We start from the raw sequence: 23,537 nt of genomic DNA on the forward strand, positions 1-23,537 counted from the left end.
CCAAAAAAACAAACCAATCCCCATGAAATGTCACATATCTCATATCATCCTGCAATACAATTCTTGTGCAAAGTTTGGGGATCTGAAGATTACAAATGTATTCCATTGTTCACTTCCAGAAACTTTCCTAACGGTTTTGCAGTTCGGTATATCACCACAGCTGTTTAATCTATACATTTCACACTTAACTTCTGCTGGTATCCTTCACTAGCAGAAGTACTTTTCATTGTTTTGTAAGGGGGTTCAGGTAGTTAACTTCCTTAAGTAGCTAAGTATTGTCATAAATGCAAACACACAACAATACATAAAAAATACATGTGTGGCTTTTAGCTTATAGACATGCATTACTTTGTTTCTCACTTCAAAAGTATGCATGCCCATGTCAGGCAAAAGAGGGAAAACCAAATGGAGGATAAACCAGTGTAGTATCTGCAATAGGCTTAAAATTACAGAGGAAGAAAGAGACAGAGGTTCTAACCCATAATCAACACTATCCAGAATAATTGGCTTGATATAAATTACAAAACTGAGACTCTGTGAAGTTACAAATAATTTACTCTGTTAAAAGTCAGAATTCAGACCTAATTGTAAAGGGGGAAAACAGGAGTAGGGGAGTGGAATCAAGGTATCAGTGCCTGTCTTTTAGCTATGTAAACTGAAATTTAGGTATAACACAGAGATAAAATTACCTTGTTGATTGTAGACCCAAAAGGGATCAGTAAGTCTGCTTCCTCCAGTATCTTGGGAGTAATTCCTAGAAGACAATGACATTGCACAGACGACATTTTTTCTTCCTTTTTTCCCAGGATGGATAAAGATAGATTATTTTAAATCAATTAATAAAAATGTTTTATTTAATCAAATGTAAATTAAATATAGAGTTTATTTTTAATAAATGAAGTTAAATTTGAAATTGACAATCTATGTTAAAGCCTAAATTTATTATTATCTGTTAAAACAATGTAAATTAAACATTACAAGCTTGTTACCAAATTTCAAAGAAGGTCAAACAACTAAACTGATAGCAGTCACTGAGTGAGCATTGGAAATCATCATTTATTGAATTTCTAAACGACCTTTTCTGAAGGACTAGAGAGAATATTTTCTTAATTTCAATTTATTCAGCTAGTTTATTCAAAGTTAAGAAATCAGTTGGGAGTTGAAAAAGTATGAAAGCTTGTTTTCCTCTTCCAATCTATGACTAAAAACTAGGTGTGATAGGATGAGATCTACTAGTTATAAAATCTTGAATGTGGTGACCAGAAACAATCAGTTCAATTCACTAGCTACAGTTAATACTTTCTTTGTTTAATACATCTGTCAGTTTTAAATGTAAAACATACTTTGATAAAAAAAATTCTTATGTATCCAGCATACTTACCTTACGGCAGTTTATTAAATAATAAAATGCTGGTTTTTGTGCATATTTAATTAATTTTAATTTCCATCCCAATAGAGCATGATACAAATCACAAGTAAAATCAGTGATACAAATACAAGTGATACAAATCACAAGTAAAATATTAGTTATATAGTAAATAAAAATGTATCATTCACCATGTTATAACAGAAAAAAGAGGTAAACATTAAGAATTGGAATAAATTTATGTTAAGCTATATATTGCTTAAATAAATATGAATAGATATACTGAATCCTTGTTAGCGCACACACACAGGCAGCAAAGTTAGTGTAAAGGCTATATTTAGTTGCAAATCAGCATGTGTTAGTGGTTACCAACCAGTGAGAATCAACTTTTCTTTGGGACAGTAGCAAAGTACAAATGCAAAACATGATTAAAATCGATGATTTAAAGCAAGGTTTGCTGCTTGGTGATTTAAATCAGGATGATTGGTTATTTCAATCATTTTGATTTAAATCAATTCATCCTGGAAATTGAGGAAGCCTGACTTGCAACCTTCTGATCTCACTCTACCCCTACCCTGCCAAAAAAAAAAAAAAAAGTATCAGAACAAAAAATCCCACCTGTGAGACCAGTTGCAGAAAATTAATCTAAAATTAAACTATCGCGTAATGTTTTCTAATTTGTTGCCTCTCTCTTCTGGATGAACTACTGTGGAAGTGGCAGGGGAAACTCTCTCAGCCCACAAAAAGAAAATGAAACCAGTAAGGTTTAACTGGCATGTGTTTTGTCTAAACTTATTTGTTGGATCCCTTGTTTTAAAAAATGAATGTATTCCTTAACAAAAGCAGATTTGTCATCTTGCACTATTATTGTATTTAATTACATTACAGTGCTGACCAGAGGCCCTAATCAGGGTTGGATGTGAAATGTTTGTGCAAGTCATTCTTTACCCGACAAAGTTTACATTTTAAAACCCCAGTCCTGTGAGCTGCTCCATCTGGGAAGAACTCTGCGTATAACTCCCTTTGAAGTGGTCAATAAGTGTACAACATGCAGATTTTTATTAAAAGTAAAGACAGATGTTAATGAATAACGACCAGGCCAACTTATGTCAAGCCCTTCCCTCTCTCCCACTCCACACATAAACAAAAGTGGGAAAAATCATTAGAGACCTTATATGAAGACAAATCTGGCAGCATATTCAAGAACAGTGTCAATGGCAGATTTTCAGGTACTATTTGAAGACATGTCTGCATTTGATTTATATTTTGACATGTTGCAAAACTGATCTCTAGGACTACATTGTGTGACAACAGGTACCTTTTAGGTACCTTTAAAGGTAATTCTATCAATCCCATGTGGTTTTAATATAAGATCTGTGATTCCCAGTGACTACAAAGACCTGAGAAAGAAGATTAGTGCCTGTTCATGCCAAGCTGTAGTTTACAGTGGCCTGTCGTGGCTTGTCTGTATCTTTGTGACATTTTCTGTCAGGTCAGATAACCAAACCTGAAGCCACAAAAGGACAGGGGGAAATTGTATTTGATGTTATGGCTTCTAAAGAACTACTTGATGTGGAATTTGTGGCTGCAAAAATTGTCAATATTTATAACTGTGGATATGCTTCTGTAGCTGGTTCAAAGAAATGGGATAACTTCTTCAGAATGACTTTGCTTTCATTTTTAGTAGTAGACTAATTTTTCTAGCATTAGGTTCCCCTTCTCCTGAGTCTGTACTTATTCCTGTTATATGAGTAAAGCTATAGTAATCAAAATCCATTATAGAGTAAGTTTCCTCAACTGGTCTTGCATTCAGATTCAGTTCTACACTGGGATAAATATAACTTCAAATACTTGGCCACTGGGAGAAATGCCTCACACTCCTATTACCCTAGTGGAATTTTAGCCCATATAATGGTGGCAGGGTGTGGTCTTAAAAGTATCGTGTGGCTCTTGAACATCAGTTCTGGAACCTTCTTGACTAGTTAATGCCATTTACTATGTATTGTGCTAGATATGACTAGTGCTGGAAGGAGGATATGAGCTTGTTGACTTTACTGGCAAAATGGCTCAGACTCAACAGACAACACAAATCCAGGTAGTTAAATGGAAATTAAAAAGGTCACATGGGTGAAATGCCTGCTAACTGCAAAGAGACTATTTAAAAACACCAGGACAGAGGCTCAAACTAAATGTATATCCGAAATACAAAAATTAAAAAAAAAATGCCACCGTGGCTAAGCAGCAGTGTAAAAGAAGCAGTTACAGGCAAAAAGCCATCCTTTAAAAATTAAAAGTCAAATCCTAATGAGAGGAATAGAAAGGAGAGAAGGAGCAAGTTAAATGTAAAAGTATAATAAGGCAGGCCAAGAAAGAATTTGAAGAGAAACTAACTAAAGACACAAAAACTGACAGCAAATGTTTAAGTACATCTGAAGCAGGAAGCCTGCCAAACGGGGTTCAGAAAAGAATTAGATAAGTTGGAGGATAGATCTGTCAGTGGCTATTAGCCAAGATGGTCAGGGACACAACCCTATGCTTTAGGTGTCACTGAACCTCTAACTGCCAGAAATTGGGTCTGGATGATGGGGGATGGGTCACTTGAAATTTCCATGTTCTATTCAATCTCTCTGAAGAATCTGGCACTGGCTGCTGTCACAAGAAAAGATACTGGGCTAGATGAACTCTTGGTCTGACCATTATGGCCCTTCTTTTGCTCTAGACCATGGGTCGGCAACCATTGGCACGCAGCCCAATCTGCCAGCGGGCTGCGAGACATTTTGTTTATGTTGACCATTTGCAGGCACGGTCCCCCGCAGCAACCAGGGGTCACGGGTCGCTGTTCCTGGCCAATGGCAGCTGCGGGAAGCGGTGACCAGCGTGTCTCTGTGGCTCAAACTGCAGCTACTGGGAGCTGTGGGGGCGGGGCATGTCTGCAGATGGCCAACGTAAGCAAAACGTCTCATGGCCTGCCAGCAGATTACCCTGATGGCTTGCATGCTGAAGGTTGCCGACCCCTGGTCTAGACTGAGGTCCACAATTAAATTTTTTTGTTGTTGTTCTGCCTTCCATTCCGATATAAGGAACTCTGCTTTAGCCATATATGGAAAACCATCATTGAACTTCAGTTTCCATCTTTAAATTCACTAGTTTTCATATACAAGATAGTTGTGTGGCTTGTGCCAGATTACATAAAATCTGGATTGAATTGATATAATTTAGTGAGAACAAATAGCTCAGTAGCAGCTATCTTTAAAATTAGCCTGATACTGTAATAACATTGAACTTTGACAGTAGGTTGAAGTGTTTTATAAAGTATGTACAGTAGTTTAAATCGGTATACCTCTGGTTCCAGGAGGTGAACTCCTTATACATGAATATAGACAAAACTTCTTACGGTCAGTTATGATTTTGATTTTTTTTAAATAGGAACCACAAAACCAATTTAATGTGAAAGAGCAGAAGCCTAGACCACACTCTGAAAGACTACAGAAAAAATTTCACTTGGCATAAATGATGTCAAATCATTCATCAGTGTAGCTGCTGCTAATATTAGTTTGCGTGCTTACAAGGCACTTTTCAATGAAAGATTAGAGATTTAAAAAAAAAAAAGTTCGAGCTATTTCTCTGAAAAAAGAAAGAGAAATTCCAGCAAATTATTGCTGGATTTGTGAAAGCTCCAGAGAAAACAGCTGGAGACCTGTTGTGATGAAGGAAGCCACAAATAAACAGCAGAGTAAATACAGTTTTTTGCATGTTAAAACTTGTCTCACAGACATTTTTCCCATCATAATGTGAAGTGTTATCTTACCAGTTCTTCAGATAGTATTTACATGGTAAGTAGACTGTTAAAATATTCAAAATACGTAACTAGTACCTTTTTAATTACTGGATATAAATAAACTGGTTAAGGAAGTATTTACTCTGCTTTACTAAAAATGACCTAACAATAATGCACTTACCTATTCTGTTAAATTAAAACATCTGGAGATGGATTAATGAAAATAATTGAAAATATCTTAATGTAAACAAATACAGTTCTGCGTTTTCTTCCTCTGTTTTACTAATATTTGTTTAGGTATAGTTTCATTTTATCAGTACTGTTCAGTGATCGAAGACATTTTCTATAGTAAAAATTACTTATATCCTTTTATTTTTTTGTTCACTTCAGTTGATCTGTGCCTCATGTGATAAGGAATGTGCATTGCATATTGCAGATTTAGTAGCAAAAGGTTATGACTTGTGTGGAATTCACAGATTTCCTGACAGAGTACAGTAGGTCGTACAGAAAACAAGTGGCTTTAGTGTCTCTCTTTCCATATTTAATTTGCATGAAATACACTGAGTTAATCCAAATAGTAACTTGAAGACTATTTTTTTAAGCTGCAACTTTTATTGACCCGGTCAAAGGTCTTGCTTCATTCACCAGACTTTTTTCTAAGTGAAAACCTATTTTGGTGAAATATAATGAGTCTTTTAAATTAAAAATTTAAAAATAAAATTCCTTTCATTGTAAGAATTATAAATGTAACGTAAACAAATAGCCTAATTCAGCCTTATTTCAATGGGTGCAACTCCATTGACACAGGGACCTTTTATACACCTTTCCCTCATTTCCTCTGCTATCCAAGGTCCTGTTGAAAATACAAGGAGACAGAGGGTCATTCTGATTTCCCCTTCCTGGCCAAGGTAAGTTTGGTTCTCTTACCTGGCACAGATGGTGATATGTCCTCTGGTTCCTCTTTGGCCCATTCTTCACCTGCTCTCTCAAAGCAACGGACGGATCCTTCACCTCAACTTGTGGATCCTCCGTCTCCAGACTTGGCTACTTCTTGGTTTCAAGATTTAGAAGTGGAATGCTCTGACAAGTGAAAGACGTGTTGCTACACAGATGAAAACTGACCACTCGGCGTACTTACCAGCAGAAATGGAAGAGATTCCAAATTTGGTGTTGCTCTAGGTACATAAACCGAACATTTTTCTCCCTCCCTCTCATTTTAGACTACAAAAAGTCAAAATACTTTGTCAGCTCCTTTAAGGTACATCTTGCAGCTCTAACAGCTTTCCACTTTCAAGAAGACGGATACTCTGTGTTCACTCACCCACAGATATGTAGATTCCTTAAGGGCATTGGAAATCTCTGCCTGCATGTGAGCCCACCTGCTCCAATCTTAATTTAGTTCTCACAGTATTGACTTGCCCTCCCTTTGAGCCCATGGTAACTTGCTGTCTCTTACACCTGTCCATGAAGAAAGCATTTTTGATTGCCATCACCTCAGCTAGACACATAGGAGAAATAGCGGCCCTGATGACACACTTTCTTTTAAATATAGTCTTTTAAAATACACGGTGACACTGAGGCCACAGCCCAAGTTTCTCCCTGAAGTGGCCTCTGGCTTTCATTTGAATCAACAAATCCATCTTCTGTTTCCCCCACCCCCACCCCTGAAACCACATTGTGATAACAGGGAGGCAATTTTAAACATTCTAGATGTTAGAAGAGTGCTGATATTTTACTTGGATAGGACTAAGGACTTCAGAAAGTCTCCTAAGTTCTTCCTCTCCTTAGCAGAAAGATCCAAAGGTTCTGAAATATTGACTCAAAGATTATCCAAATGGGTCCCTATTTGCATTCATCACTCTTACTAAAGGCATAACCTGTCCCCTCTGTGTAGAATCTGTGTGCACCCCACAAGGTTGATCTATACCTTGGTCACATTCCTTAAAAATGTAACTTTCTCAGAAATTTGCAGAGCAGTGACTTGGATATCTACTCATACTCTCACAGCACACTATGCGTTCACTGGAGCCTTGGCCTTCAGTGCCATCTTCAGCTCCACAGTGCTCTCTGCAATAACAGACTCTACTCAGGAGATCCAGCCCCCAGTAGGGGAATACTACTATGAAGTCACCTACAATGGAGTACCCATAGGGACGCTCCTTGAAGAGGAAGTTACTCACCTTGTGCGGTAACAATGTTTCTTTGAGATGTGTGTCCCTATGGGTGTTCCACAACCTGGCCTCCTACTGTCTACTTCAGAGTTCTCAATACGGGGTTCTGCAGTAGAGAAGGAAACTGGGGGCAGACCACAAGGGAGGGAGAGTGCACGTGCGGGCTAAATGGACACTGCTACCTAAAATCTCCAATTAGAGGCACAGGAGCACAAATACTCCTACAGTGGAGCACCCATAGAGAGAGAGACATTGAAGAACCATGGTTACTGGACAAGGTGAGTAACTTGCTCTTCTCTCTCCCCTTGATTATGGTGCCATCTTATGTACAGCTGAGAGGTCAGGTTTTATTTTATTTCATTTGTTTCATGGATGAGATAGGGGTTGTGCTGAGGCAATAGGGAAGCCAGAAGATTTTGCTTATTTATGTTGAATGACTAGGCTCAACTGATAAAAGGTGTGTATCCCTGTATATCAGAGATTCTGAAACTTTTTCATAGTCTGGACCACATTTTAAAACAGTATTTGTGTCATGGGCCTTTATAATGTGAGGGTGGTCATTCTGTGAGGTGTTTGCATACTGGGGTGAAGAGTGTCATATTGGGCCAGATGCCTGAAGTCAATGGAAAGACTTTCATTGACTTTAATGGGTTTGGATCTGACCCTACATGCTTAGATACATAGAGTACTCAGTACAATGGGTTTTGCATATGATTCAATTGAAATAAATTCTGTCACTGGCAAAGTGACTCCAAAGTGAAAATAAAATAAAATAAAAATAAAGAGCAAAAGTAAGATCTTAACATGTGGTAACAGTAACTTATCTTGTAGTTAAAACTGACTAGTTATTTCAATGAAATAATGTGGAAACAATTTATCTTGCTGACTGAACTAGAAATTTAACTGTTTTATAAAGTACATCCTAGTTTCCTGAATATATAATAAAATTCAATCAGTGTTTCATGTCCTTAAACAAAATAGGATATTATTTAGTAATGGATAGAGAATCACTTCAACATGAAGTGCCAGGAATAAAAAGGTTCCACCCTGTCTGTTTTATAGGAAAAAAATGGTCTTATGCTAACTTGTTGGGAATATAAATAATGAGAATACTGACTCTCAGTAATTTGCCTGCCTGGTTATAAGGCATGTACTTTTTTAAAAATAATTACATGATGGATTGGTCTGTTTGGAACAAAGAGTTTAAATACTGTGACCTAGCAATTAGCTTTCTTTTTTTAAACCGGGTAATTTGGGGCTGTATGGGAGGAAAAGAGAGACTATCTTACAGTAGAAAGCAGATGAGAGATGGTTGTTGAGCTGCAGGCACAAAGAACTGGAGAGGTAGTTGGAGATAGGTCAGGCAGGGAAGTGCAGGAGCTGAACAGCTGGAGCAGTAACAGGAGAGAAGTAGCTGGTAAAGCAGGAGCAGAGAGAAGCTAATGAGGTCAGCCAAAGCAGCAGGAGAGATGGACACTGAGGATGAGCTTGAGTAGGAAAAAGATCTGTGTCAACAATCAATTAGCAGCTTGGTGGGAGTTCGCAAATATTTGTTTACTGCGGTATACCAGTTAAGTGTCATATTGGAGCTAAAAGGTAAATTATTATTTCATAACATTTGGATAGAAAGGGGATGAGAGAAGATAGAGCTGTTTAGAGAATAGAGCTCTTTAGTCATTCTCCACACGCACAGCTCCCATTGATTGACTTCAGCGAGCATCGTTTTATTCACTAAGGATGATATTTTCAAAGGTGACTAGGGGATTTAACTAAATTGTGTGTGTAAATCCCCTTGCTGGCTTTCCAAATGTCAAGCTAGGACTATTTTATGTCATTTTCATAGCAGTCTTTAGAGATAATCTGGAGAGTGTGCAAATGCATGTCCCTGAGATCCTCTGATCAGTCAAAGGAAATCTTGTCTGTAGGCTTAAATATCAGTTTTGCTTATGATTCTCAAAAATGCATTGTGGGGTTCCATGTTGCTGTGTCTTACTGAGTCTTGCGTTCAGTTTACAAGTAAAACAATTTTTAATTGGCATTTCTGCAAACTGACCGTGGGAACTGTTGTTCTTCCTAGTTACTAAATTATTATAAAGTGCAAATACTTCCTTTCGTTACACTAGCACAAAACTCTAGAAAAGATACTGCAAGGAAGAGAGGCTAGGTTACTTTCGTCTCTGTTTTCAGATTCTGAAAGTACAGGAATCTCGGACTTAGCCATCCTAGGACAAACCATTGGTCCATCAAGTTCACCATCATGTCTTTGGAAGCAGCCAGTACTGGATGCTTCAAAGGAAGATAACCCGCCCTGCAGCAACTATTATATACCTGTCCTGACTGTGCAGTGCTATCCATGGAATTGTGGTGGCAAATCCTTAATGACCCATTGTGCCCTAAGAAAATAATGCAAACAAAAGGAAAGAGATTTTCTAGAAGTTTTCTCACCACTCTCTTGCAAAACCCTTGCTTTCTTATCCGTGTAGCTGGTCCAGCATAATTTTCTAAAGATCTCTTCTCTGAAGGTTTGCTAATTGTTGTGTAAACAAATGTTTGGGAAGTCAATAATGCATTGCTGCAAGTAAAGTTATCTGGAAGGAGTTAAAGACAAAGAGTCAGTTGCTTAAAACAGAAAACAGAAATGACCTATTCTCACAGATTCCAGTCACAACATACTCATAATGTAAAAATGTCTGTTTTCTAGCTCAGTACTTTCACAAGTGGATGTAAATGTATCTTCTCTGATTACACTAGTCTTCTGCCAAAAAAAGTGTCAATAGTTGGACATTTTCCTAAACAGACTATTGCCCAAAGTATTGGACTCTTTCCCTTGTTATTCTGTTTTACAGCTTAATGCTTTTCATATTTCCATTTGCCTCCAAAATAAGCTTTTGATTTTTGATAATTCTGAACAGACTTTATAATGATCTAAATAAACAGGTGGAATTTCAAGCTGCTTAACTTTCATACCACCTGTTTTTTAACTTTGTTATTACCAAAAGAGATTACCTGGAATTATCCAACTGTGCAGTCTATATTGAAGAGCAAAAAACAAACAAACAATAAATCCTTTTTTTTCTTCCTCAGTCAAGATACTTAATTGACCTTTGATAGTTATAATTATGTGCTCATTTGGGTCCTATCTTGTCTTCGTTGCTCATGCACAACTCCCAGTAGTGCCAGCTTGGCAACAGAGTGTGACGTACTTCCTGATAGGTTTCAGAGTAGCAGCCGTGTCAATCTGTGTCCGCAAAAAGAACAGGAGTACTTGTGGCACCTTAGAGACTAACAAATTTCCGAAGAAGTGAGCTGTAGCTCACGAAAGCTCATGCTGAAATAAATGTGTTAGTCTCTAAGGTGCCACAAGTACTTCCTGATAATGACCTTTGGTTAGAAGAATGGGTAATTCTACTTTTCAGGGAATTAAATACACTTTTTTCATTGACATCTGTGTGTGTGTGTGTGTGCGCGCGCGCGCGTACCTGTGCAGGAGGAGGTAGTTGCACCTTTCCTTGAAAATACCTAGCCCTCTTGCAGTTACCTTTAAAATACACTTTCCACTCTTTCTCTCTCCTTTTGTGGCAAGATAAATCCTCACAAAGGACACCTACCAGGACAGAAATCTAAGGAGGATAATGTTCTGTAAGCATAAATAGATGGATCCAACTATGGATTTCTTTCAGACTTAAGGTTGAACTTTGACTTCCATAGTTTTAATTGAATGTTTGCTCCTGTGCAACACCTGTTCTCTGCATGTTTATACAAAGAACAAAGGATTTTTCTTTTGTTTTGAGTCCTGTGACACCTTATAGACTAACAGACGTATTGGAGCATAAGCTTTCATGGGTGAATACTCACTTTCGTCACCCACGAAAGCCTATGCTCCAATACATCTGTTAGTCTATAAGGTGCCATAGGACTCCGTTGCTTTTTACAGATCCAGACAAACATGGCTACCCCTCTGATTCTTTTGTTTTGTGTGTAAAAGTTACATATATTTATAACCAAGTTTAGAATTCTCTTTCCTGCTATGTTGTAAATAATTTTTCCTCATTTCAAGATTTTTTGTTTGTGTTTTTAAAGATTTTTCTGTTTTGTTTTGTACATATGTCTGATTAAAAATCAAGATTTACTGGAGATAACCCCTTACAGGACATAGAGAGAACAGAGTTCTAGCTTTTAGCATAAGAGGATCCTTGGCCCTCTCCCTTGCTCATGCCTTTACCTTATCCCTCCCTCTCCCACTGTGTAGATCTATTTGTGAAAAGGTACCATTACTCCATTCAAATTAACAAAATTGCCTGATATTAATATTAATTTAATCTTTCTTTTTCACAGCCCAGTCACTGAAAGAATTTGCCCGGCTACTGATTGCTGTAGAAGAGGAGAGAAGACGACTTGTAAGTCTGATATAGTATACTTTTTTTTTTAATTTTATTTTATTTTTGAAAATACCCAAATTTGTTCATGCATCCTGAGAAAACATTCTGAGCTCCTTTATACTTGTAAAATATATCCTATACACAATGTATTTGCAGCCACGTTAAAGAAACATTTTGCTTAAAATATTAGTTTAATGTGGTTTGATAAGGGATAAAATACTCCAGTAATGCAGCTGTTAAATTTGGTGTAATTTTGCTGCTTCAGCTGCCAACGTCAGGAAATTAGCTGTTTCAAGCCTCACTGGGTGGAAAGAGGCTCAGCAAAGTGCTTCATTACAAACATCAGTGAAGTAAGGTTATTACTTTAAAAACATCTTCTTTGCTATGATGAGAACACAGCCTGTCCAAAATGGATATTGAAAGAAACAGCAGCACAGTAGAAGGGAATAAATAGAAGTTTGAAATGTACCACCTTCATTACCACGACAAAAGTGATTTTTCCTCATATTGGTATTCTACTGTTAATTGAATTGTCTTGTTAGACTGACCCCCCTACTTGGTAAGGCAACTCCCATCTTTTCATGTACTATGCATATATACCTGCTACTGTATTTTCCACACTATGCATCTGATGAAGTGGGTTTTAGCCAATGAAAGCTTATGCCCAAATAAATTTGTTAGTCTCTAAGATACCACAAGGATTCTTTCTTTCTTTCTTTCTTTCTTTCTCCCCCACTCCTCTTGCATACGTCGGGTTCCAAATGGAGGTGTGTGATTGACTAGTCAGTTTGTAACTGTGAGGTTCTACTGTAATTCAGTTTTTTTCCAAATAGCTTTGACCACTGATGCACATTTCTTCTAGCTGCTTAGAAAAGCAATGTACATAAACATTAACTCACAAATCATTTAAGATTCCATTGTCCTAATGTAAACTTTTTTTTTTTAAATGATGGAAAAATAGTTAAATTATTTTGTTTTAATGAAGTGTATATTTTTCTTGGAGTGATGGTCTGTATTGTATTCCACTGAGGGTTTACGCATGCACACCATGCATCTAGAGCTGGAGAATTTGAAAGTAGCGTCTATTGGACTGCATATTTGCCTCAAGGTTTCATCTGAGGTGATAAAGGGCAGGGCAGGGTGTACTGACCATGTTTCCAGTTCATAGAGTCATAGAAGAATAGAGTTGGAAGAGACCTCAGGAGGTCATCTAGTCCAACCCCCTGCTCAAAGCAGGACCAACCCCAACCAAATCATCCCAGACAGGGCTTTATCAAGTCGAGCCTTAAAAACTTTAAGGTTTTTCCTTCTCACGGCTGCATGGGCCAGGTTGGAACTTTGTGTCCTCGTCTCTGTAGCAGCTTTAAAAACATTGTTGTACTTAGTTTTAGAATTTTATAATTTATAGTGTTTTTACCTATCTTTAAATTTTTTTTGTAGTTTTAGTGATTAGGATAGATACTGGAGATACTGGACTATGCCTAAGGCCCCAGGTTTTAAAATCTGTACCTCCTGCCTGTGTTCCTTCTTGGTCAGTGACAAACATCAATGTTGCCATTGTTCCTTGAGAGAAGCCCACAATGCATCCAGGTGCAGATCTGCCTGTCCTTCCCCAGCCGTACGCAAGAAGGGTGGGCTGTCCACCTCCAAAAGCACCTTATGGAAGTCCTCATGAGGCCTTTCTCAGAACCACGCCAGGGGACTCCCTGTGTACATTGGCCTGAAATAGCCAGGAGTGCACCTGTGGCCACTGAGTCCAGATCTGGCACTGGTGGTACTACCACTAAGGACCCTGTGCTAGGACCTTGTCAGGAGGTAAGGAAGCATGTCCATAAACATTAAGCATTAAGTCTTCTGCAAAACCAAAGAAAGAGGATGCTCCTTCCATGAATTTCAATCATGGACAAGGAGTGCACTTTTACACACCTAAACATGAGAAGAATTCCCACAATCAAGGGAATTGGGTAGTCCCGGTTACCGAACCGCAGGTACAGTTGACTTTGATTCCTGAGGTTCATGGTGGGCTCACACCCATTTCCAATACAGGGTTCTTCCCTTTGGACTAACCACTGCTCCCAGAGTCTTCAACCTTCATGCTGCTTAGCATTCTTTCATGCCTTGGGGCCAGTATCAACGTAGAAAAATCAACCTTGGACCTCACATAATCCCTTGACTTTATAGGGGCCACCACCAACTTGGTCACAACACGGACCTACCTACCAAGCAACAGGATCCAGACACTGCAAGAACTCATAACTCGCATTGGCAACAATCCTTATGGCTCTATCAGGACTTGCCTGTCTCTCCTTGGCCACATGGATTCGTGTACATTTTATAGCTGCCTTCACTCAACTCCGTCTTTGCTGCCTCCAGATGTGGCTCCAGACAATTTATGCGCACAAGTATCACACAGTGGACTTGTTGCTGACAGTCCCCCTAGGGTGCTCTCAACCCTCCAGGGGTGGACAGACCCACGTCATGTCTGTGTGTGTGTTCCCTTACTCCCCTCCTCCCCAGACTGGACAATCATCATGGACACATTCTTTATTAGTTGGGGAGCACACATGGATGATCACATGATGCATGAAACATGGACTCCTTGGGAATGCAGGATTTGCATCAACATTGTGGAACTCCGGGCTGTAAGGAAAGCATGTCAAGCCTTTCTCCTGTTCATCTGTTCCCATCATGTTCTTGTCATGTCAGACAAACCACCACTGTTTTCTACATCAACAGAGGAGGTCAGAGGGGGATACGAGGTTGACGGCTCTCTTTGCAGAAGCACTCAACCTCTGAAATTGGTGTGTCACCCACCAGGTCCTCTTGTCTGCAGCCTATCTCTCAGGAACACAGGACCTGATTGCGGACTCTTTCAGCAGGCAGTTTGTAATCAACCACGAATATGAACTCCATGAATCCATAGTTCAGGACATCTTTAGCTGATGCGGGATGTCAAACAGAGACCTCTTTGCCTCCCACATAAGCACCAAATACAACCTCCGGGAGAGGTGTTGGTCACCACTCTCAAGGCAACACTTTCATACTCTCCTGATCAGATCAACTCAGCTATGCCTTCCCTCCCCTTTGGCTTCTACCCTGAGTACTCCACAAGATCAGATGTGACAGAGCAACAGTCCAGACAGTTCTGGTTTACCAACCTCCTTCATATGTCCACCTGACCACCATTTCCAATCCCCATCTTTCCTGTTATCCTGACGCAGAACAATGGCAAGGTCAGACATCCCACTCCACAGGTGCTCCATCTTGAAGCACAGTATTTGAATGGGCATTTTTTCTAGAATGTGCCTGTTCCTTACATGTCCAAAACATTCTCTCCAGCAGCAAGAAGGAGTCCACTAGGCACTGTTACCAGGCCAAGTGGAAATGCTCCGCCTCGAGGCCCAACAAAAGGGACTTTCCCCAGAATCCATGAAGATCCCCCTCTTCCTGGACTGCCTCCTGTCCTTGAAGTCATCGGGTCTCATCCTCCACTCTCTAAAAGTTCACCTCATTGTGATTAGCATGTTCTACCCACTCACGGAAGGGTGCTCCGTTTTTACACACCCACTAACTGTTAGGTTTTGGAAGAACCTTCTCACTCGTCTAACCCATCGCTCCCCAGTGAGACCGTAACCTAATTCTGTTCGTACTAACAAAATCACCTTTCAGTCCGCTGGCATCATGCTCTATGTCCTTTGTTTCCATGAAAGTCACATTCCTGGTTGCTATCATTTCTGCAAGAAGGGTTGATGAACTCTGAGCCATGATGGCAGACCCCCTGCCGTCACAATTTTCCATAAAGATAGCATCTCACTGTGTCTGCATCTCAAATTTCTGCCAAAAGTCATCTCCTTGTTTCACATTAATCTATCCATTCACTTCCCTATTTTCTTCATGAAGCCACAAGCATCCATAGAGGAATGATGACTCCATTCTCTAGACATCCAATGGGCCTTGGCCTTCTCCCTGTATAGGACAAGACCCATCAGGAAGTCCCCCAGACTCTTTGTTGCAGTAGCAGAAAGACTCAAGGGTCAGACAATCTCCACCCAGAGAATCTCCAAGTGGATTTTGGGTTACATTACACTTTGCTTTCAACTATTTTGCCTTCCTCCACCTACTGGGATGCAGGCTTATTACCTATGAGAACCCAGGCTTCAACCATAACCTCCCTCCGCAATGTGTTCCTCTGGGACATATGTAGAGCGGCCCCATGGAGTTCAGTGTACACCTTTGCTATGCACTACATCTTAGTACAGGACTCCGCTGAAAATGCCTTCTTCAGCATGGCAGTCCTCCACTCAACTTCATTGTCACACCCTGCTCCAACGTAGATACTGCTTGTTAATCACCGTCAGTGGAATACAGTAGGGACCATCACTTGAAGAAGAATTAGGATACTTATCTGTTACTGGAGGTTCTTCGATATGTGTGGTCCCTATCTGTAGTCCACTTCTTGTCCTCCTTCTCCCTGTTACGGGTCTGTTGGTTTTGCGGTGGAGAAGGAACTGGAGGTATGATTGACCCGGCCTGCTTTTAGTACCTTGGATGAAACCATGAGGCAAACCAGGGTGAATGCGCAAACCAGCAGACACTGCTTTCAGATTCTTTGACTCTGGATGCATTGTGCACATGCATAAACACTCAATGGATTACAATTAGGGACCACACATCTCAGTGAACTTCCAGTTACAGGTGAATAACCTCCTCTTCCAAAATACTATCCAGTGGTACCATTTGACTCTGCATGACATCCTGTGTTTTCTAGGGCTGTCAAATGATTAATCGCGATTAAGCACACGATTAAAAAAGTTACTCATGATTAATCACATGATTAATTGCACTGTTAATAATAGAATAGCATTTATTTAAATATTTTTGAATGTTTTCTACATTTTCAAATATATTGATTTCAATTACAACACAGAATACAAAGTTTACAGTGCTCACTTTATATTTTTTATTACAAATATTTGCTCTGTAAAAAACATAAGTAATGGTATTTTTCAGTTAACCTAATACAAATACTCTAGTGCAGTCTCTTTATCATGAAAGTTGAACCTACAAATGTAGAATTATGTCCAAAAAAAAATGCATTCAAAAATAACACAATGTAAAACTTTGGAACCTACAAGTCCACGCAGTCCAGCTTCAGCCAATCGCTCAGACAAACAAGTCTGGTTACAATTTGCAGCAGATAATGCTGCCCACGTCTTGTTTACAATGCCACCTGAAAGTGAGAACAGACATTTGCATGGCACTGTTGTAGCTGGCATTGCAAGATATTTATGTGCCAGATGTGCTAAAGATTCATATGTCTCTTCATTCTTCAAACACCATTCCAGAAGACATGCATCCATGCTGATGACAGGTTCTGCTCGATAACGATCCAAAACAATGCAGACCAACGCATGTTTATTTTCATCATCTGAGTCAGGTGCCACCAGCAGAAGGTTGATTTTTGTTTTTGATTGTTTGGGTTCTGTAGTTTCTGCATCGGAGTGTTGCTCTTTTAAGACATCTGAAAGCATTCTCCACACCTTGTCCCTCTCAGATTTTGGAAGGCACTTCAGATTCTTAAACCTTGGGTCGAGTGCTGTATCTTTCCTTAGAAATCTCACATTGGTACCTTATTTGTGTTTTGTCAAATCTGCTGTGAAAGTGTTCTTAAAATGAACATGTGCTGGGTCATCATCCGAGACTGCTGTGACCTGAAATATATGGCAGAATGCAGGTAAAACAGAATAGGAGACATACAATTCTCCCCTAAGAAGTTCAGTACAAATTTAATTAACTCATTTTTTTTTTTTAATGAGCATTATCAGCATGGAAGCATGTCCTCTGAAATGGTAGCTGAAGCATGAAGGGGCATATGAATGTTTAGCATATCTGGCACGTAAATACCTTGCAACACCAGCTATAAAAGTGCTATGGAAATGCCTGTTTTCACTTCCAAGTGACATTGTAAATAAGAAGCAGTGAGCAGTATCTCCCGTAAATGTAAATAAACTTGTTTGTTTTAGGTTTTGTTTTTAAGTGCAGTTATGTAACAAAAAAATCTACATTTGTAAGTTACACCTTCACAATAAAGAGATTGCACTACAGTACTTGTATGAGGTGAATTGAAAAATACTATTTCTTTTTATTTATCATTTTTACAGTGCAAATATTTGTAATAAAAATTAATGTAAAGTGAGCACTGTACACTTCATATTGTTTGTTGTAATAGAAATCAACATATTTGAAAATGTAGAAAAATATCCAAAATATTTAATAAATTTCAATTGGTATTCTCTTGTTTAACAGTGCGATTAATTGTGATTAATTTTTTAAATCTCAGTTAATTTTTTTTAGTTAATTGTGTGAGTTAACTGCAATTAATCAACAGCCCTAATATTTTCTTATAAGAAGCCAGATCTATGTCTCTTGTACTTTTGATTTTTGATTTTATTTATAAGTAGAACATAGTCATTCTTCTTAACTATGTTGTATTGTTATGAAAATTAAATGAACATAGATTTTATTTTGAGATGGGTGTGGAATAAAAGTAGCTATGACTTGTTTGCAAACACTGCATCAGTTCTTCATTTACTGGGCTGTAAAATGGAAATGTTTTTCTGCTTCACAGAAGTATTGTGATGATAAAATCTATTAGTAATTGAGAGGTGTATGGATGCTATGGTGATGGAGGTCATATAAGTACCTACGTAGATTTTTTTTATATTCAAGTGTACTTAATCAATAGACTTTCTTGTGGAGATTTACTTTCTTTTTTTCTGAGCAGAGGTGAACTTAACCACATGCTTAAATATTTTCTGAGCTGGGTTCTATATGCACAGGCCAACTGATGTACTAATAATTTGAGTAACCACAGGATATGGTGAGTGAATTTTCATGATTCATAGCCTCATGCTCAGAAAATAACTTTCCTCTATGGTAACATAAATGAAAAACACTGTTTTCAGGCTGTTAGGTCTACAGCAGATATTGTTCAGATTACAAATGCATCTCTATTAACTTAGAAATTTTCGTCTGTTTTAGGTTGAATACAGAGCTTAAAATGAACGAATAGATTAAAAAAAAAACCCTAAAAATATGAGATCAAATTCTAGTCTGTTTTCACTGAAGTCAATCATAAACTAAGGAGAACTCATTTTAAGTCAAGGAAAAGTGACGCATTCTGGAAAGAAATGTAAAACTCAGTGAAGGGATTTTTTTATACCATAAGAGATTAACCACCTGAAACATCCAGCTAATTTGTCGCTTTGTTTTCCTTTCTTGTAGAAATAACTGTGTAAATTTGAAAAAAACTCCCAATTTAAATCGGGAAAGTATTAATCCTGGAAGATGTTTGCAATAGGTTCTGTCATTCTCATGAGTAAACGAGAGCAAACTTGCCTCTGAGTGTTCATCTGTTGTAAATCAGAATTCGCCATTTAAAAATACTAGTGTTGTGTGCCATTTAATACTTTGCACTGTAATTGTGTAATTATTTTCTCTCTGTTTGTCACGGAGAGAAGGGGGAGGAAGAATAGAAAGGTGAATGTTCAGAGTTTATCATCTTACGAGTTCACCACATGTTGAATTATTTCTTTAAAGCAGATCCTGGATGAATAACTTTCCAAATTAAATTGCAGATTATTTTAAGGTGATTCTGTAGGAGAAGAGAGCAAAATAAAGAGAAATGAAGGTTTATTTCTAAAGCTGGTTAATCTTTCATAGTATATAAAGCTACCTTCACTGTTTTTTTTAATCCTTCTTTCCAAATGAGTCACTTCTTTTTTCCTTAAAACCTTCCTGGTCTCTCTAGTTTATGATTGGCTCTGCCCATAAAGTGTTTCATATTATATTGTATAGAAAGGACACTACATAAAAAATAAAATTGTATTTTTTATTGTTCTTTGCAGGCTAAACAAACAAAAAGTTAGTGGAATAGAGATACAGTTAGAATATATGGCCCTGATTCTTCAGTGGAATCTTCCGACACGAGGGGGCTTTATTTGGATTCAAAAGCTGTGCCGGTAGATTCTGATGCAGGAGCATGGCCTTGATATCTTATTTCCCCCTTATGTAGAAATTTTCTATACATACTTCTTAATTTAATAAATATAAAATTAGCAAGGGAATTAAATAATCTAAGTGGCATAATTAAAACCAACAGCTTGAGTAATATGTTTAGATCCTAATTTTTTTATTGAATTGTGGCTTTTTAAAGTGACTAACCACCATCACTCTCAGCAATAGAGTTCAACTGCAGATAATACCACAGACGATTGTTAATGTAAGGGTATTACATTAACTTTCTTGGTGATAGAGTATTATTCAACTATTTTTATACTGTTCTTGACTAAACTTGCTGTACCACAATTCTGTTTGTTCTCTTGAAACTGAACGTAGATACAATAAGTCACCCCTGTCCACAGTATGTAGAAGGCCTACAGTTATCTAGTGAGTAATACTGGGATGAGAAGGTAATTCACCATAATTGGAAAAGTTCTTATTTTTAAACAGTTTATGCCCTGTCATTGGGGGACAGTTTAACATTTTTAGGGTTAAAGTTCTTAATCTGTTCGCGTACAATAGATATTAAATTCGAATAATTTCATTAAGGGATGTGGGGTTCAGAGAAGCTAGAGGAATTACTATAATATACATTGCATAAGCGGCAATTCTGCATAGTTCCCCTTATTACAATTGCCAGTATGGTAACTCTGTTCTGCAGAGACAAACTTTAGAGATGAAAGGTATCTTATTCTTCCTGGCCTTGTCCTCTCTGTTTAGAATGCCAGCAGTGGTACCACAATTGATGGCAGCGTGGTGATGGTGGTCTTTGAGATGGAAGTGCTTTCCATGACAAGTTGTACTTAGACTACTAAGGAACTTCACGTAGCCATGTCATAGTAACAGACAGTGGCCCTAGTACTGCTTATGCTCATGCTTAAGTGCTTTGCTGATTTGGGGCCTTCATTTCTTTAGCACCTAGGCTCCTAAACAGATTAAAATATACACATACAAACATTCCCCCCCACCTCCTAAATGGCTACTTAATACAAATACAGTCTTGCCCGTATCAGAGAAAACTGAAGCCTAGTAATTTGTAGCATAAGATATTATGAATAAATTCCTTGATTTATAAGGTAAAACATTATTGTGATAGGTAATTAGAAATAAAATCAAGAGTATATCGTCTTTGTCTTTAAAATATTGATTTGTATTTCATTAGTTTGCTGGATGATGCCTGAACCTCTGCTGTAATAATAATTGTTTTGGTAGCAGCTAAAACAGGGATGGGTAAACTTTTTGGCCCAAGGGCCACATGCAGGTTGCGAAAAGGTATGGAGGGCCAGATAGGGAAGGCTGTGCCTCCCCCAACAGCCTGCCCCCCTCCCCCTCCCACTTCCTGCCCCCTGACTGCCCCCCTGAGAACCCTTGGCCCATCCAACCCCCCCTTTCTGTCCCCGACTGCCCCCACTTGGGACACCCTGCCCCTAACTGCCCCCCCACCCGTCCCCCTGCCCCCGTCCCCTTTCGGATTGTGGCCCTGCAAACACTGGCAGAGGACTCAGTGAAGCAGGGGCAGCCGCGCAGCTGGAGAGAAGCGGCTGTTTCCCCTTCAAAGCGCTGCTTCTCCCTGTCTGGCTGTGCGGCTGCCCAATGCTTCTCCTGAGTCCTCTGGCCACGTTCCCCGTTCTCCTGCCACCAGCACCGCCTGCCTGCTCCCCTGACCCCACAGTGCAGCTGAGCTGCCCAAATGCCCGGCCCTGTGGCTCCCTGTTGTTGGGGGGCTCCATGCCAGAGCACCCTGTGTTCACTGCTAAATCTGCCCCTGAGCTGCGCCACCCGGCTGGAGCCAGCCACGCTGCCACGCTGCTGGCATGGTGAGCTGAAGCTGTAGGGGAGGGGGAACATCAGAGGAGGGGCCAGGGCTGGCCAGGAGCTCAGGGGCCGAGCAGGACAGCCCTGCGGCCGTAGTTTGCCCACCTCTGAGCTAGAGGCCCCAATCAGGCTCATGGTCCAATTGTGCTAAATTCTGAGCAAACACTTTGTAAGAGACTCCCTGCTTAACAAACTTACAATCTATTTGTGAAACTTCAGAACTTCCTTTTTAATTTGCCAGTTTCTGAGGAAACAAGGTGCTTTATGCAGAGTTTATATATTTTTGGTCCTTCTGCTGGAAAACGTTCACAGAACACAGAAAGCCAGCTCATCTGCAGATTAGAGATGAAATGATTGTAGAAGAGGCTGAGCCAACTGCCTTACAAAGTTCTGGTTGGATGTGGGACTCTTCAGGAGTTCCCCTTTTTCGTGTGCCTCCCTCTGCATAAACATGGTTGGTCAGCAGGAGACCAGAAAGAAGATGTTCTATATAAGATTAATAAAGTCTTATCCATGATATAGCTGTATTACAGAACGTCCTTGGGATGACAGTAGGTCAGTGTTACGAGTTTTTATGGAGAAACTTGTCATGTCGTTTCACAGCTTCCTTTTAATTAGATGAAGTATGACAGTTAGCCATTAAAAGACAATATTGCATCAGTAAATGCTTGATGTAAAGGACTATAGAATGACAGATGTTTGCTTTACACCTGAACTTTAACTTGCTAATGTTTTGATTTTCTTTTGTATTGTATTTTATACTACTAGTATGTAATAGGTGGTATTAACAAGCCAGTGTGTATGCATCAGACTTCCATGTTGAAAGTCATGCATTCATGTCATACATTTACATCTTGTCTGAGGCACTTTAATAATTGCCTATTAAATTCCTCATAAGGAAAATAACTATTTTGTATATATGAACACAAAGTACTAACTGGTCTGTTGGAGTGTTGTTCCAGCTGAAGGAGGTGTATATTAATGACTCAATCTTCAAGAAAACACGCTGATGCAGAGGGACACCGGAGAAATCTTCCATTTTGCTAATTTTACATTCAAAAATAAAAAAATAATGATTTACAAGCCCATTTCTTTTCTTTAACCAGCTAATGAAACAAGAACAAAATTATTAGGAAAGATGTTCAGTTTGGAATACTGGAGTTTAGGACTAAAGAAAACCATGTGTCTTACAGAAGGGAGAGATTCTGTCATTTGAAGATTTGCTATTTTGATTGGCAGCAGTTAAATAGAGCAGTAACTACCATCCTTAAGTTTCCTTCATCTTCTTTAGTCTTTCATTTGCTTCCATGAAGACTAATTAGCAGGCTCAGAAAAAGAAAAAATGAAATTTTCGCTTTCCATAGTATACATCCTTCTCAGGGTATCAGTCCTGTTTTGGTTGTTAAATTAATGATCCCTGCATATGGGGAAGAATCTTGATTATTTCCAAGGACATTAGATTCTGCAAGTTGCCCATCCCTAGTAATAAGAGATCTAACTTATCTCTACAGTTTTTCCACTGACGTCAGCAGTATTCCACATGGGAATTGTGAAATAATGGCCTCCAATTCCTAATGAATCATTAGGGAATGCTAGAGATGCAATAATTTAGTTTCATGTGACTACGTTGTCTGTTTCTGGGGATCTTATTTTAAATAATTTCTTTCTACTTGTATGAACTTTACTGATCATGTCTATGGTGTGTTTCGGTTAAGTAAATGATATACATTCTGGATGTAAGATATTCATTATTTATGCTTCCCTTCTCATTTGATGTTATTAAACTTTATAACAAATAATCTTTTATTACTCACGGTACATTTCTAATTCTTTTTTTCCTTTTGTAGGATTAATGCTATGTTTACACAAGAATAGAGAGTTGGTTCATGCTACTGATTTCTGCATGCAACTCCTCATTCCTGAATTCTCTTGACAATTGAAGCAGTGATTAGATTATATCGTGTTGT

At 38.8% G+C, this 23,537-nt stretch overlaps 1 protein-coding gene across 1 annotated transcript in view; it reads left to right on the forward strand.

The window, feature by feature from the left end:
- ARHGAP42 (Rho GTPase activating protein 42) overlaps nt 1-23,537 on the forward strand; it is a 264,435-nt gene that overhangs the window by 92,340 nt on the left and 148,558 nt on the right. The window contains exon 3 of the mRNA XM_030560108.1: nt 11,651-11,712. Within this exon, the coding sequence (XP_030415968.1) occupies nt 11,651-11,712 (62 nt within the window). The remainder of the gene's footprint in view (nt 1-11,650; nt 11,713-23,537) is intronic.

This window comes from Gopherus evgoodei, chromosome 1 (genome assembly GCF_007399415.2).
Source record: "Gopherus evgoodei ecotype Sinaloan lineage chromosome 1, rGopEvg1_v1.p, whole genome shotgun sequence".
NCBI classification, from domain to species: domain Eukaryota; kingdom Metazoa; phylum Chordata; order Testudines; family Testudinidae; genus Gopherus; species Gopherus evgoodei.